Source organism: Triturus cristatus, chromosome 7 (genome assembly GCF_964204655.1).
Source record: "Triturus cristatus chromosome 7, aTriCri1.1, whole genome shotgun sequence".
NCBI classification, from domain to species: Eukaryota; Metazoa; Chordata; class Amphibia; order Caudata; family Salamandridae; genus Triturus; species Triturus cristatus.
In genome coordinates this window covers 1,342,792,474-1,342,807,808 of record NC_140590.1, presented here as the reverse complement: position 1 = coordinate 1,342,807,808, position 15,335 = coordinate 1,342,792,474, and the positions used below count along the sequence as shown (strand labels likewise).

At 44.8% G+C, this 15,335-nt stretch overlaps 1 protein-coding gene across 1 annotated transcript in view; it reads left to right on the top strand.

Moving 5' to 3' along the window:
• PIGT (phosphatidylinositol glycan anchor biosynthesis class T) overlaps window positions 1-13,976 on the top strand; it is a 253,569-nt gene extending 239,593 nt beyond the window's left edge. Inside the window, exons 12-13 of the mRNA XM_085618986.1 lie at window positions 12,415-12,841; window positions 12,902-13,976. Coding sequence (XP_085475112.1) covers window positions 12,415-12,670 — 256 coding nt within the window. The 3' untranslated portion in view covers window positions 12,671-12,841; window positions 12,902-13,976. The remainder of the gene's footprint in view (window positions 1-12,414; window positions 12,842-12,901) is intronic.
• The last annotated feature ends 1,359 nt before the right edge of the window (window positions 13,977-15,335 follow it).

The following is a 15,335-nucleotide window of genomic DNA, read 5'->3' as shown; positions in this document are numbered from 1 at the left end:
AGCATAATTCAAACTCCTCACCCACACTTTCAAAGCACTACATAGCATTGGCCCAACATACCTCAACACTCACATCTTCTTTTGCAAACCTTCCAGACACTTCAACTCATTGGATTCTTACTTGCACACTTCCCACAAATGCGGAAATCCAGATCCGGCGGTCAAATCTTCTCCGATATTGCTCTTATAGCACGGAACAACGTGCCCCTACACATAAGAGCTTCCTCCTCACTTCTTGAATTCCACAAGAAGCTGAAGACCTAGCTTTCTGAGTTGTCCCACTAGGCCCTACGTTTGGCTAGACTCACACCTGCTTAGCTCCTAGATACCCTCGTGGGTTATAGTTTGCTCTACAAATCTGCATAACACAGTTGTATACATACCTTGTGATGTTCCAAACTGGGGTTCCATCTGCAGCAATGTGCCAGCGGAAATTGCAGAAAGATATTGACTGATCTGCACGCTAAACCCTTTGTGGCAAAGTTCCAAATATCACTTTACCCATATGCACCACCCTTATTTATATCTTTTGCTGTACTGTCAGCCCGAGTTCTTCTGAAGGTTGTGCAGAAAGGCTTGTGATCACGCAGCATTCCCTGTAATCCTCCATGCCATAAGTAGTAGTCTCCTCCTTCAACAAGTCAGTGGGGAGACCTTTTTGTATCAGTCAGCTGATGCATACTATGTGGAAGACTGATTGGAAACGCCTATGAAATTTCATCAGGACTGGGTACCATGCCTGAGAACTCCAGATTGGAATGATGAGAACCACGTACACCTGTTGGCTCTTGACCTGAGCTATCACTCTCATAATCATGGACATTAGAAGGAAGGCAGTCTCATTCAGGACCACTTTCTAGCAAGAGCATGTCTATCGCCAGAGCTCCTGGGTCTGATCTCCAGATGAAATACTCTGGGTGCTTATGGTCCAGTTGCAATGTGAAAAGTTTAAAAGAATACAGACCCCATTTTAATGTGAGAGACTTGAAGACATTTGGGTTCAGTTTCCGCAAACTGTAATCCTGCACCTATCTGGAGTGCAAGTCTGCTACCTCATTTCTGCTTCCTGTAAATATTCACCCATGACTGGCTCCTGGTTCTCCAGGTAAAAGTGCCAGTACTGTTTGTCCTACTATGCTAGAATATACAAACATTTTCCTCCCAGGTGGTTTATATAGAACACTGACAGATGTTGTCCATCTTCAGATTGATGAAGCTCTTCACTTTCTCCTTGATCAGCACCTGACTGAAAATGAGGCTGCCAGAAGCTCTAGGCAGCTGACATGCAACTGTAGTTTCTCTTCTCACCACTTTCCTCCTGCAGATCCTTTTCTGCACCTGGTGGCCCAGTCCAGTCTGCTTGCATCTTACTGTATATTCAGATGTGGGTTTGATCTGAAGATCGCTCCTCCATTCCACGCCTCCCTCTGGTTCCACCATCATTATATCTCCTCTCTTGCTTTGTCCGAAAGACTAACCCACTCCGAGTATGTCAGTCTCTTGTGATGAGCCACATTCAATGTCTGTAAGTTTCTGAAGTGAAGCGGCCTTGGGAATATGGCTTGGATTGAGGACGAGTAAAGCACCACCAGGGAGGCATTCTGTCAAAGAGAAACTATGGCTTTGCTGTGGGCTTTAGATAAGAGCTTTGAGTGTTGTCAGAACTGCTTATATGCTGAATCCCAGAAAGGTCATACACTGACACAGGGTTAGCACTGACTTCCCCTTGTTGATGACAAAACCTAGGATCTGTAGTTCGAAATCAACTTCTATTGGTGTCCAGAAAGTATTGTTGGGATATATATTTATATATTAAGAATGCATCTTTCAGGTCCAGACACACCACCCAATCCCCAGGTTGGAAGATATATCTTTGAGCAGATGGGTGCCATCCATCTTGAAGTGGCGGAATACTAGCCCCTTGAAGTCCGTTGGGTTTATTGCTGGTTGCTGCCTTCTGTCCTTTTTCCCAGCAAGGTAAAGGTTGCTTACGAAACCCTGCGAATGTACTGTTGAGTGGGATATTGATGCTTTTGTCTCTAGGGCTGCTACTTCCTGATCTATCATGCTCCTCTCCTTTCTCTTCCAAAAAGACTTATCAGCTGTGACTGATGGTACTGTCTTTGAAAACCACAGAACATTATTTAGAACCAGTTGATGGTCTGGAAACCCAAGCATTGGACATCAGCACCTGCCAGGTGTGGGCAGATTTTGGCAGCTTTTCCCCTACTGTTATATGGGACGAATGAAGAAGACTTACTGAAGTATCCACTTGTAGAATTACTGGTGCCTCTAAATGACAATCTTGCTCCGTGGGGGTCTCTTTGTTCCTCTGGAGGGAAAACATCCTCCACAGTGAGTTAGGTCCTGCTACTGTCCTCATCATCAAAATAGTTTATTTATTGGTAGATTCTCATAAAAACATATATCATTTCATGCAATCTTAATATCTACAACAATAAAACAATAGAATTCAAAATTATTATTGAATCACACTATCATTTTAAAATTCAATAAAACTTGCAGGTCTAATGTACATCTTCATCAGTACATTTTGAATAAAGCAGGGATAGCTTTATAATACAATTAATTCATTTTAGGATTGTGTTATAGAAAAGCCTAATGACCTTGCCCAAAGTGAACACTTTGATGGTGCAAAATCAATTATTTCTGAAGTATCTGATTTCAGAATCCACAGCACTTCCCAAAAATGCCTCACACCCAAAAATCGACGTTGGGGAAAGATCCATTTGTCTCTTAAGGCTCTATATCCTGGGCATAAGATTAGAAAATGATGTCATGTTTTCTCTAATGTAAGACATGCTGAACAAGTGTGATTTGACAAAAACATGTTTGTCCATTTGGTAGTGAAAACATTTACTGGCAATATACTTATCATAAATCGTACATACAGGTTTTCCGCTTTGTGGTATAGGCTTCATTCTCAGGAATACATTTGTGAGATAGGAACTTAATTTATCAATTAATCCTCTATCTCTCTGCTCAGACTACAATTTCTCAATAGCATGGTGCCTATAACATTCATTTACCTTTAATCTTGAATCATTCTTGATAGCTCCAGGATTTTCCCATAAGTCATCCAAGTTTAGCTTCAACAACCAGGATTTAATATAACTAAGCCAAGGGCTAGTACAATGTTTGTCCAATTTAATCAGATCTTCCAATGAGGATCTATACAGTTCCAATTTGTGCACAGACCAGATTCTAATCCAATACAACAGTGGCCTAAGTTTTTCAATATGGTCCACTCTTTCCAGTGATATAGCAAGACTTAGCGGAAGCAATTGGGCACTGTTTGGTAGCTTAAACAGTGATCTTACAATGGCATTTTCACAACCTCAAAGGTGCCATATCCTCAAGAACCCATATTACGGCCCATGTAGTGCACCTTCTAATGCCTTAGTCCTGTAGACCTCTAGACTGAAGATATTAGCCCGCATGATGTAGCAGTATACTTTTTTGCTACTAGCATTAATCTATGTTGTGATATCAGCTTGCTTTCATTTATTTGCAGAGCCCAAGACAGGATATCTGCTTATTTGATCCCCAAATAATCAAAAATCTTCACTCTGTCTATCAAGGTTCCTTTTACTACCATCCTACCCCTTAAAGAGCAGTGAGGGTTTAAGGCTATATATTTTGTCTTCCATGGATTGAGCTCAAGCCCTCTGCAAGTGCAAAAGTGAGAGAATTGATTTAACAGTGCTTGTAGACCTATTGGTGTCTTTCTTATCAGCAGGTTATCGTCTGCAAACATAAGCCCAGGGATACTAAAATTCCTTAACTTCGGTGCACTATTTTGAGTTTTATTCAGACAATCTACCACCCCATTGATATATAAATGCTGCATAAAGCGGAGGCCAGAATGCACACCCTCCCTAACTGCCTGGGGTATAGGGATCCTAAGCGATTCAGAGATGCCAAATAGTTTCAAGACTTCCCAGAGTACGTTTCTGGGAACTAGATCAAAAGCAGCCTTCAAGTCAATAAAAGCATGGTAGGGCTGATCTTGTTTTAAGAGGATATATTTCCAACATAATGTATTATAGTGAAAAATCTGGTCAGTTTTGCTTACTCGTTCCCATAATTTGGATAATAATCGTTTGCAGAAACATTTCTGCAGGTTATCAATCAGGCTAAGGGTTACCTTTACTCCAATTTTAAAGATATTCTCCTCTCTTGGATGTCTCTTCATGTTGGGGCTATGATTCATAAATTAGCTGTCCAAGCGCCTTCTGCCTTATCTGGCCCAACAAAAAATCTTCACGGCGAAGATCTTCTTTCTGGAGACTTGTGCTTAGTTAGCAAAACAAACTTCCCCAGCTCTTTGAATAGCAACTCTTCAAACTGGCTTCCTTGGGCCACTGGACCTGATTCAGAATTAGGGAATGTCTCTCAACTTTGGGTCAACCTTAAGAGGCAAGACCTACATCTCTCAGTAGAAATGGCACAGTTAGAATTGCCCAAAAATATGATTTCTCTCTGGGCTAGCTAGATAAAATGTTTATTTATCTTCTTTGGAAATGTCTAAACCTTGGTCAGTGTACCTGTTACATCTAAACGTTTATCTTTACACAACTGCCAGGAACAAATGGTACCCTTCTTAGGTCCTTAACAAATTTAGCAAGAAATGGGAACAGTGGTGCATCTATTTCAGGTGACATTGCAACCTTGCTGTCCATCGTAGGATGCAGGTATTCTCTCCTAATGTGACTGAGGACCTGCTTGTCCTAGGTTTTCCTTAATTGTCTTGCCACAGATTGGATATCTTTGTCCACCATGCCCACTTGGTTGAGCAGGGCTGAAGTTGTCTGGTTCCAGTTTATCTGATGATGGTTCTTTTTTGTCTTTTCTTCTAGCCCCTGTCTGAGTCTTTTAGGTTCAGGCATTGGTTGCCACAGACAGCTCACTTCTTAGTCATCATCAGTCACCATGTGAGTCATCCCCGTCTATCCCTACATCTGTAAGGTGGATGCCCACTAAAGGAGAGAGGGGGATTTTGGGGTGAACTGGTCACCGGAGCACACGAAAGCCAGGCTGTTGCTAATGTTTCTGTCATCATGCGAGGCTTGTTGCGTGCCAGAAAAACCTTCTTAAGTCCATCAAAGGTTGCTCCTTCTTAGGTTTGACTTTCGCCTTGGCATGAGTGAAGCCCTGCTCCATTTGGAGCTTTGGCAACTCTGAATAGTCCCTAAAATACCCCCTCCCCTCAAGCTGAAGGTTTCTGATTGGTAATTATATGGTTTGGTTTTCTCACACTGCGAGAAAGCAGTGGGGCGATGCTCCTCCGTCCTAGTGGAGGAGCCACCCCCGGCTTCTGATCGTTCCTAATTGCAGAGTAAAACGAAGATATAGTCACTAAGCATCCTCCAAGAGTCTAATGTAGTCCAAAAAATTAACTAGAGTTGTGAAGGAGGGAGGATTATATAATCCGATACCGAAGCTTCAATATGATGCGTTTCTCCTATGTGGGCACTCAGTTCTATAGGTACTGCTGGCAAAGTGAAGGCAGGAAAATATGATGGGCTGTAGCCCTTATATTGAAGTCAGTCAATAAAGACAACCTTGTATACATCCAAAGCATGGCCATCACTATTCAGTGTTCACCACGTTAGGGAGCTGCTTAAACAAAAGTCCCAAGGACGAAACATGTCAGCTGATGTTTCATGTATGTGTAATTATTGATATAAATGATAAATGCAAAGATTTGCTTTCTTAATCGCCTGTATTTACCTTATGTCACTTATCTCTTAACACATTGGCTAATTTGTCTCCTGATTGACATTATATTCCTATATATCCTTAAGTATATTGTAATGTAAATCCTGTAAGGGGATCAGTCCTCAACACAGATGGGCAGCCGGGTGTTTGATTAGTCTGCACCTATAAAACACTTGTGTATATTTACTGTAAATAAACAATTTGTGTGGTCTAGACGCCACCATTGCCCATCCTTGTCTTCCTAAAAAGTTCATGGTGACTGCCTTTACTTGTATTCCTAACCCAAAGGGCAGTACGAAGATCCACACAAAAGCGGTTCAGAACAAACCTTAATATATTTATACCCAATAATTCAAAGAGTAATAATGCTTGTCTTGCATAACATTTACTTAACCTCGGGTGCACTAGAAGCATATTCCAAAACCAGACTAGCAACAAACGAATCAAAGGTCAGCCTTGTCTGTGTCACGGACAGTGTCTTAAGTTGCAGGCACCAAGGTAACGTACTATATGCAAACTACACAGCTCAGAGTAAAAGCCATAAACTCTACTAGCTAAATGGATCCAGTTGTTTAATTTGGGCCATGTCAATCAGTAGGTGTGAAAAACCGAGAGCTCTGGTACTTGAGAGCCCAGAAAAACCACCTGCTCTTGAACAGGGTACGTTTCAACAGTACTTCAGCTGGTGGCTGGTTTCATGTGACACATTGATCAATTGATGCATATAAGGGGTCCCCGTGTATCTGTGCCTGGGTCTGTGTGAGCTCCGATGGATGTGTGTGTGCAGATGTTTTCTTTTTCAAGATCGTACACTAGCTGCATACAGCAAAAACGTTGCCCTAATAATCTTCCATCCAATAACTAAAAGCAGATGAGTATGTCTAACAAAGCCTCTGAAGTGGGTCGCAATCTGTCCTGTTTTGTTCTCTACAAAATAATAGAAATTAGTACAAAATAATTGGTAAACGAACAGGAAAAAGGTGCCAATGGTGTTTGAAAGCAGAAAAGTAAAGAATAACAGTTGGAGGAGCAGCTGTTACGTACGCTCAACAATATAGTTTTCTACAGTTAGGTTTCTACTAATAAGTTATGTTGGTTGCTCCTGAGAGGAGGAGAGTAAAACTTTACTACTTATTGTATATCCTCGCTTTTCCATAAAATGATGATGCGTCCTCTTCCGGTGAGCTATCCGTTTCAAGGTCTTGTTTTAATTCTAAATGGACTGTGGCAGCCCCTTGTGCAGGCGAGTTTGAAGATTAGTTGCTAAGTTATTGTAGGGCGATGAGAACAGTCATTCCACCACACTTTGGACAAATCAACGCAACAAGTCTGACGGGCTACTTAAGGCTGTGACTTTCAGTTCTAGCCTTTAAAATCCCAAAGAGCAAGATCATATCCTTTAACAAGTCCCTCTGCCTTATCAAAACCCCTGCCGCTGAGCACTGGACATTATCGGTAAGCTTGCTTAAGGCTCCAGGTTCTATTATGTATTTGATGGTTGTAGTCACATTTACAGTTTATTTGTTTCCATTTATAGAACAGATAAGAACCCAAAATCATTGGTACACGAGAAAATCGTGATGGTAATCTTTTTTTAAGACTGTCGAACTGAAAAGGTCTCATGTACATCGACTTTACTGAATTGTTTCAAACTCATAAACTTGTATTATCTTGCATGAGGTTTTAATTGCAGTCGTACACGTTGTTTGTACTAGTAATCTGTTAAGGGAGCTAATATCACGAGAAAGCCACTCACTGGTTGAACCGTGAAACTCCACGGTCTTAAAAGTAAAGGAGCTTTGACCTGGCCTGGTGGCTGGTATGAACATTGCTTGTTTTCTACGGCCACGGGACACAGGTGACGGAGACCGTTGATCCTTTGTGTGCCTGCCTCCAACCCCCCCCCCCACCCCCCCCCACCCACCACATCAGATTCCCTCAGGAAAGTGACTTTTCCGGAATGGCCTGCCTGAGTGACTCTGGGCTATTCCCGTTTGGCCCTGCTGGTCATCAGTTTTGTTCTTTTTTCTCTTTCCTTCAATTTTCAAATTTCGCTGCATGCTTCTTTCCTGCAGATGCACTGCTTTCCAGGGCTGAGTGGTTGCGATTCTCTGGGGGTGCTTTGTGGGGTCCTGCTCGCATATGCCCTCTCAGGTTGGAGATAGAGCCTGTCTTTTCAATTCCTCCTTTGGGGTGGGAGCTGCCTGGGGGGGAGGGGATGGGTCAGGGGGGCTCCTGGGCGAGCGGTATGAGCGGCATTCCCCTTTTGGTGTTATGACCAACCCTGTTAAATTTCTCTCTCTTAACGTGAAAGGGCTGAACTCCCCTAACAAACGCCGCCAGGTATGGAGATATTTGCTCCAATACAACCCTGATGTGGTTTTTCTTCAGGAGACCCACTTGATTTCCACAGACACCCGCCTTATGTCCCACCCCAGATATCCGACTCAATATTGGGCTTGCTTCTCTTCTAAAATGGGTGGGGTGGCCATTTTCTTTAAGCCAGGCTGGTGAGCGGCGACCCCCAAGATCATGGCAGACGTTGGAGGGAGGTTCCTTAAAGCACACATGGTTTGGGGACGGGGGTCTCTGACCTTTGTTAATGTATATCCTCCTAATCAGAGCTAGGATGCGTTTCTCTGTTTGCACCTTGGGGACCTCCTGCAGTCAATAACCACACCTATTGTCCTGGGGGGTGACTTCAATTTGGTTTGGAACCCGGAGTGGGACCGCACTGCACAGGCGCATCATACAGCCGGGGCGATGTCAGCGGCGCTGCGGAACGCCATCACTGACTTCGGCTTAGTTGATGCCTGGAGGCATCTACACCTGGACTTCCGCGATTGCTCCTTTTTCTCTCATGTGCACCGTTCATATTCTCGCATAGACTATTTTTTTTCTATTTCTTCCCTTGATACATATGCTGTGTACCGTGGAGATCTCCGATTGCTCCATATCGGATCATGCACATGTCCTGCTGACACTCCAGCCCCCGGACACACGTTGGGAACCCCTACCTCGATGGAGACTGCCTCCCCCAGATCATTCGGGACCCTGTGGACGTGGCAGATATCTGTAGGGAGATTGAGGCCTTTTTCCTTAATAATTCCCTCTTAGATACACCTGCTGACGTTCGATGGGACGCCTTTAAAGCTACTATAAGGGGTAATCACGTCTATCTCATTTGCCCGTACTTGGGAGGCTAGGTTGGTCGAATCCAACCTCTCTCGTGATATTAAAGCCTTAGAACGTCAAGACCAGGCGCAGCCGTCACTCCGCACCAAGCGGCTTCTTGCCAAACTCCATGGCCAATTGTGACTTCATCGCACTAATAAGGCGGAGCGGCTTTTGCTCACTCTTAAGCAGAAATTCTATACGGGGGGATGACCCTATTACCCACGAGGAAATAGCCAAAGCGCTGAAGCAGCTCCCGGTCGGCAAACCCCAGGACCAGACGGTCTGCCAGTCGCTTTCTATCGGATTTTTTACCCCCCAACTCTGGAACATATGCTCCATCTTTTTAATAGCTTCACTGATAGCTCTGGTCTTTTCCCCACAATGAACGAGGCGGAAGTAGTGCTTATCCCCTAACCAGGAAAGGACCCAACCCTACCCGCATCTTTTCGCCCTATTGCCTTGTTAAATACTGACACCAAGCTATATATGAAGATCCTGGCGAACCGGTTAGAGCCACATCTTCCGGGTCTCATAGACTCCGATCAAGAGGGGTTTATTCGTCATCGTCAGTGGGTGGATAATATCCGCAGGATAGCCCATCTGGTGGAGAAAGCATGGCTTAGAAATATCCCTGCCTGTCTGGTGTCCCTCGATGCAGAGGAGGCTTACGACTGCGTGGACCTGGGCTTTCTCCAGGCAGTTCTTCAGAGAGTGGGCCTGGGACCTGGGTTGATCTCTAAACTGATGGCTCCTTATGCGAAACCCACCACTTGCATTCGATTTAATGGACACCTTACGGCCCCTATTACTATCCACCGCGGCACTAGACAGGAGTGTCCGCTTTCCCCCTCCTATTTGCTCTCGTGGTGGAGCCCCTAGCCATTGCTATACGCCGAGATCGGGATATACGTGGTATTCCCATGTGTGGTTATGAGCACAAAGCTTCCCTCTTCGCCGATGACCTTCTCTTATCCTTGTCCTCCCCAGAGACCTCCCTTCCTGTGGTGGCGGCGCTCTTACGGTCCTTTGAGGACGCCTCGGGGTTTCGGATTAACCTTACTAAATCTCATGCCCTTAATCTCATGCTTCAGGCCTCGGAAGTCCAGGAACTGCGGGACTGGATCCCGGTTCAATGGACCCACATGCCGATTCGATACCTGGGCCTTGATCTGACTCCTACACTTTCGACCTGGATCGTGTCTAATCGGCCCAGGAAAAACGTACGAGAGAAGATGCGTCTATGGAAGGGCCTCCCTCTTGCATGGTTGGGATGCATCAATACTATTAAAATGTCTCTTCTCCCTAAAGTCCTTTATCTCTTCCAGACCCTCCCCACCCCGATACCACAAGCGGATATCTCGGCCCTGCAACGGGACTTAACCAAATTTATATGGGGAAATTCTCGTCCTCACTTTTCTAATAAAATCCTCATGCTTCCCCGGAGCCGAGGGGGTCTCGCCTGCCCCAACCTGATGGAAAATTACTGGGCCTGCCACCTCCGGTTTATAACAGAATGGATAGTTGGAGAAAGCGAGAAGCATTGGTTCCATCTGGACCGGGCGGTGGCGTGTAGACCTCTGTGGGATCTAGCATGGTTCCCGTGTGGGGCTCGCACCCGCAGCGCGTACATAGCTACCCCTACGAAGACGGTCTTAGAGATCTGGGACAGATTGGCAGTGACCCGGGGTTTAACTATGTTCCCCTCCCCTAATACGCCTCTAACGTGTAACCCTCTATTCGTAACCCTCTATTCACCCCTGCCTTGCAACCTCAGGCATTTGCTGCATGGACAGTGGAGGGGCGGCGCGTTATCCACAACTTATTTCAGGGTAACACCTACCGTACGTTCGAACAATGCAAACAAACTTTTCACCTCTCGGGAGGGGCGCATATGCAATACTATCAGTTGCGGCAATGGCTTAGCTCCCCGACATATGTACAAGAGGCCACTAGACCGCGTACCCTCTTTGAAACACTGGTTTGCAGATTTGAGGGGTCAAAACCTACTCTGTTTTACAACACTCACAAAAACCTTCACCCCATGGCTACCAGACACGCTGGGCGTTAGACCCAAGGGGAGATATCTCCCCAGAGGAATGAGCGTGATTGTGGAGGGACATCCCCGGGGTATACCGGAGTACACCTCAGCGCGAATCAGCATACTAATCGATGACACGGTGGTACTACACCCCAACCCGCCTTAACCAGATGTTCCCAAACTCTCCCTCAACCTGCTGGCGATGCATGAGTGATAGAGGGGACTTCCTGCATATTTAGGGGTCCTGCCCCGGTCTCACCCTATTTTGGAAGGAGGTTCTCAACCATATTAAAGAGGTGGTGGGTTTCCCGGTTCCTTTCTCCCCGGTAATGGCGATTTGGGGCATCAAACCTAGTATGTTGAAAGCCATGTCAAACGCAAGCTGGCACTTGATTCTCCATTTATTAGGTGCGGCCAGGCAGTCCATTGACCTATATTGGAAAAAGCCGCATACGCCTCCTATCGCCATCTGGTTTCTTCGATTGTAGGAGGTCTTGGCTCTTGAACTGCTTACAGCCCGCATTAACCATACAGACACAAGTTTTCAGCGCATTTGGCAGCCACTTATCCAGCACTTCTCCAAGACCGAACACTCCCGATTGGTACCCCCCAAACCACGAGCTCTACAGCTATTTGAGGACTCCCTGAAGCCTTTCTCTAGAGGATGTAGGCTGGAGTCCCCAGAGGGATCCCCATGAAATAACAGACAGGGCCCCCCACTCCTCGCATTCCTATGAACCCCTTTCGTCCCCCATACCAGGCTCTAGCTTCCTGCAGCGCATCTGAGCCCTGTCCCCTCCCCCTTTCAGGGAAGTTCCCTTTGATTGTTTCCCTCATCTGTTCTTTCCTCCTGGGTTTCTTTCTTTTTCTTATCGTTGTTGTGTGTCATTGTTTCTATAAATGTGGAGATAGTTCTCTTCCTTTTATAGTCTAAGATGCTTTCTTCCTCTCTATGAGGTGAAGGTCTTACCCTTGTTAAGGCCAAGCTTAGCATGCCGCTAATATATGTATGATTGTGTTAACGTTGCCCTTCTCCACAGGAGGTCCGGGCCCTGGACTGCCTCTAGCCGCTAGTTCTCTCCATGTTTACCCCCTTGGACCTAGGAACAATGCTATGTTGATTAAGGCTTGGAAGAATAACATGCTTTGTATTTCTCCACTTTTGTCATATTTCGTGTGAGAGAGATTAATACTCTGCTGCATAGTCCGGCCTCTGCCTCTAGTGGGTTGACTTTTGTTGTTTCTCTTACTGCGACACGTTTCCTCCACTTACTTGGCCTTTGTTTTTGCTTTACTTTCAATAAACAGACTTTACAATAAATACCAATAAAAAAATATTTTTAAAAAAAAGAAAGTATGGGAGCAAGACTGGCAACCGCTCAGTGGTACTCAGGTGTTGAATGGCTGAATTTTCCTCAATGCATTGCTTAATTCTACCTTCGGTTTCTTTTTCGCAGGTTCCCTTCTTCCGATGGGTCTAGCTACTTTGTGCGCTTGTACACAGAACCTCTGCTCGTGAATCTGCCCACGCCGGACTTCAGCATGCCCTACAATGTCATCTGCCTGACCTGCACCGTGGTGGCTGTAGGCTACGGGTCCTTCTACAATCTGCTGACTAGAACCTTCCAGGTGGTGGAGGAGCCTGCCACAGGCGGCCTGGTCAGGCGCTTAGCAAATATAATAAGAAAGTGGAGAGGGGTTCCAGCCCTTTAACCCCTTCGCCGCGGGGGTTATTCCCCCACGGCGCGGTGGGGCGGCGCTCGTGAAGAGCCCAGCTCGTCATGAGGCACAGTGAAGCTGTGCTCATGACGAGCTGAGCTCATCACGACTCCCACTGATTAATTCTACCACACAGGCGGGGAATCAATCGCGCGTGGGCGGAGCGCGGCCGTTATGACGAGCCCAGCTCGTCATGAGCACAGCTCCACTGTGCCTCATGACGAGCTGGGCTCGTCATGAGCATGCAAAAGGTTAAGACAACAAAGTGCCTGTGAATTAGGTGATATACCTCATTGTATTTGAAGAGAAACTGATGAAGCGCTGGTCCGTTTGCAAAGCTCAGTTGAATGACTATTCCTCAGACCTACATTAAGACATTCTTCCTGTACAATGATGCTGAAACTACTGTTGTGGATTCTTCATTGCCTGCATTCTTTATAGAGCTGTTGCAAGTGAAATTCCAGCGGAACACATACCAGACAGCTATGCTATGATATATATATATATATATATATATATACACACACACACACACACACACACACTTACATACATACATACATATTCTCTCTCTCTCAGCTCGCACTATGTCACAGCCGGTGCGGTTTTCGAGGTCAGACTTAACTTCGTGACATGTCAACCATCAAAAAAGAGTACCACACTCCACGAATCTTCGTACATTTTTGCTTTATTACAAGCGCATATTTTCACCACCAACAATGATTCTGCCAAAAAATAGCCTTGATCACGGTATATACCGTGATCAAGGCCATTTTTTGGCTGAAACGTTGGTGATGGTAGTGCTGAAAATATGCGCTTGTAATAAAGCGAAAATTTACGAAGATTTGTGGAGTGCGGTACTCTTCTTTTTTTATGGCTGATATATAGAAAATATATACTTTACCTCAGTAGCATGCTTGTACTTTTTTAACAATCTTTACAAAACATTGACATTTTTCTCGGTTTTTCTGTGAAAACCCCACATACCTTTCTCAGTGACACTAATACTCTCCGGGACAATTATCCTTTAATTCTCCAGATCATAGAGAACAAAATAACTGCTAAAAGTTCATTGCTTCCACCAGGAATGCCAGAGGTCATTTGTACAGCTTAAATGATGCAGGGATTTGTTTTCACAATAGACACAGATACTGATATTTTGTGCGAACAAGTGAATTGAGAAGTTTCCTGAAACGTTTAAAATGTTATTTTTATGGGGTGTTGGGTTGAATGTATGGCTGGTAAACCATTACAAGGAATAAATTGATTTAATTTATGAGCGGTACTATCAAAAAACAAAGTCCTGGAATTATTTTTTATGTCTAACTATGATAATGTTATGAACGTCGGTGACAGTGGTGATGTTTACAAACTAAATTTGATGCTGAAACTTTTAGATTCCTGCAATGAAAATCTTTCCTTTGTGTAACACCAAAAACATTGTAGACAATGTAAAGATTTGATTCTACTGCCTGTTTTTTAGGTGTGCATCCTTGCCTGGGGGCAAAAGTGACTGGGTGTGGTTTGAGTTAACAGCACCTATTTTCAGAACAAATTCTTAATACTGTTCATGCTGTATACAGTGTTGATGAATGGTCAAGAAATAGTACATTCGGGGAAATAAGGCCTGAAATCTATAAAGGGAAATAAAATATTCGTGCACATTAAAATAGGCCATAGAGAAGGTGTACCTGAACAGGCGTGGTGCTTCTCACCAGTCGTAATTTGTGAAAATGTACTAGTCTTCTAATCTAGACCTTCTTCGATCTGGCTTGAGAGTGCGGGTGGGACTTACCTTATGTTTTAAAAAGAGTTGTCAGGAGTACTACAGAGATGTACTATGGCTCTATCCAAATGTTGCAAACACAAGGAGATGATGGAAGGAGTGCTGAAACTTTTCAGACACTCACCCACAGTCACAGATCTGGGTTGAATCCATCATCGTTCTTTAGCTCACTTCGCCACACCAGTTCAAACACAGCTATATGCAAATCAGTCTTGACCCTGTGCCTCATGGGAACAGTCCAGCCCGAACTGCCAAGCCAGGTCTTCCCTGGACCGGAAACAAGCATCCTGGGACCGGTTTCGGGCTAACAGCCCTCATCAGCCAGGCTAGCTTGAATCCAGTGGCAAAGTGAGCAAGGGACCCATGTCTGGGCATACCCTGCCAACTTAGGGCGAACAAAGCAAATACAAGGAGAGGATGGACCCAAATGTTGGTTCACCAAAGTACAGCTTTTGATTTGGCAAAAGCTGATTGCCTCCACCGAAAGAGCGGCTTACTTTGCAGGCAACTGTGATTTTTTTTGTGTTTGTTTACTACGCTCCATAAGCCGACAGCTTTCTTTTTCTCGCTAGAGAAGTCTAACTAACACCAAAAGGCTAAAGCTTGCCACAGGTAACACATGCCACTGTCACGCTATGTCTCCTAGATAAAAAGGTAATTATGGTGACTTTTCTCCAGCAGCAGCACAGATGAGAGGCACACAGTCATGAGAAATATGTTGCGGCATTGCAGCTCCAGCCCCTCCTCCCTTCCCATCATCAACTTCAAAGTGCAGTTGCATGTTTGAGACCAGTATTGGATGCCCGAAGCTATGTTAATCTACTTACATTTTCCCATGCATTACCATGGCACTCTTTGGGAGGAAGGCGTTTT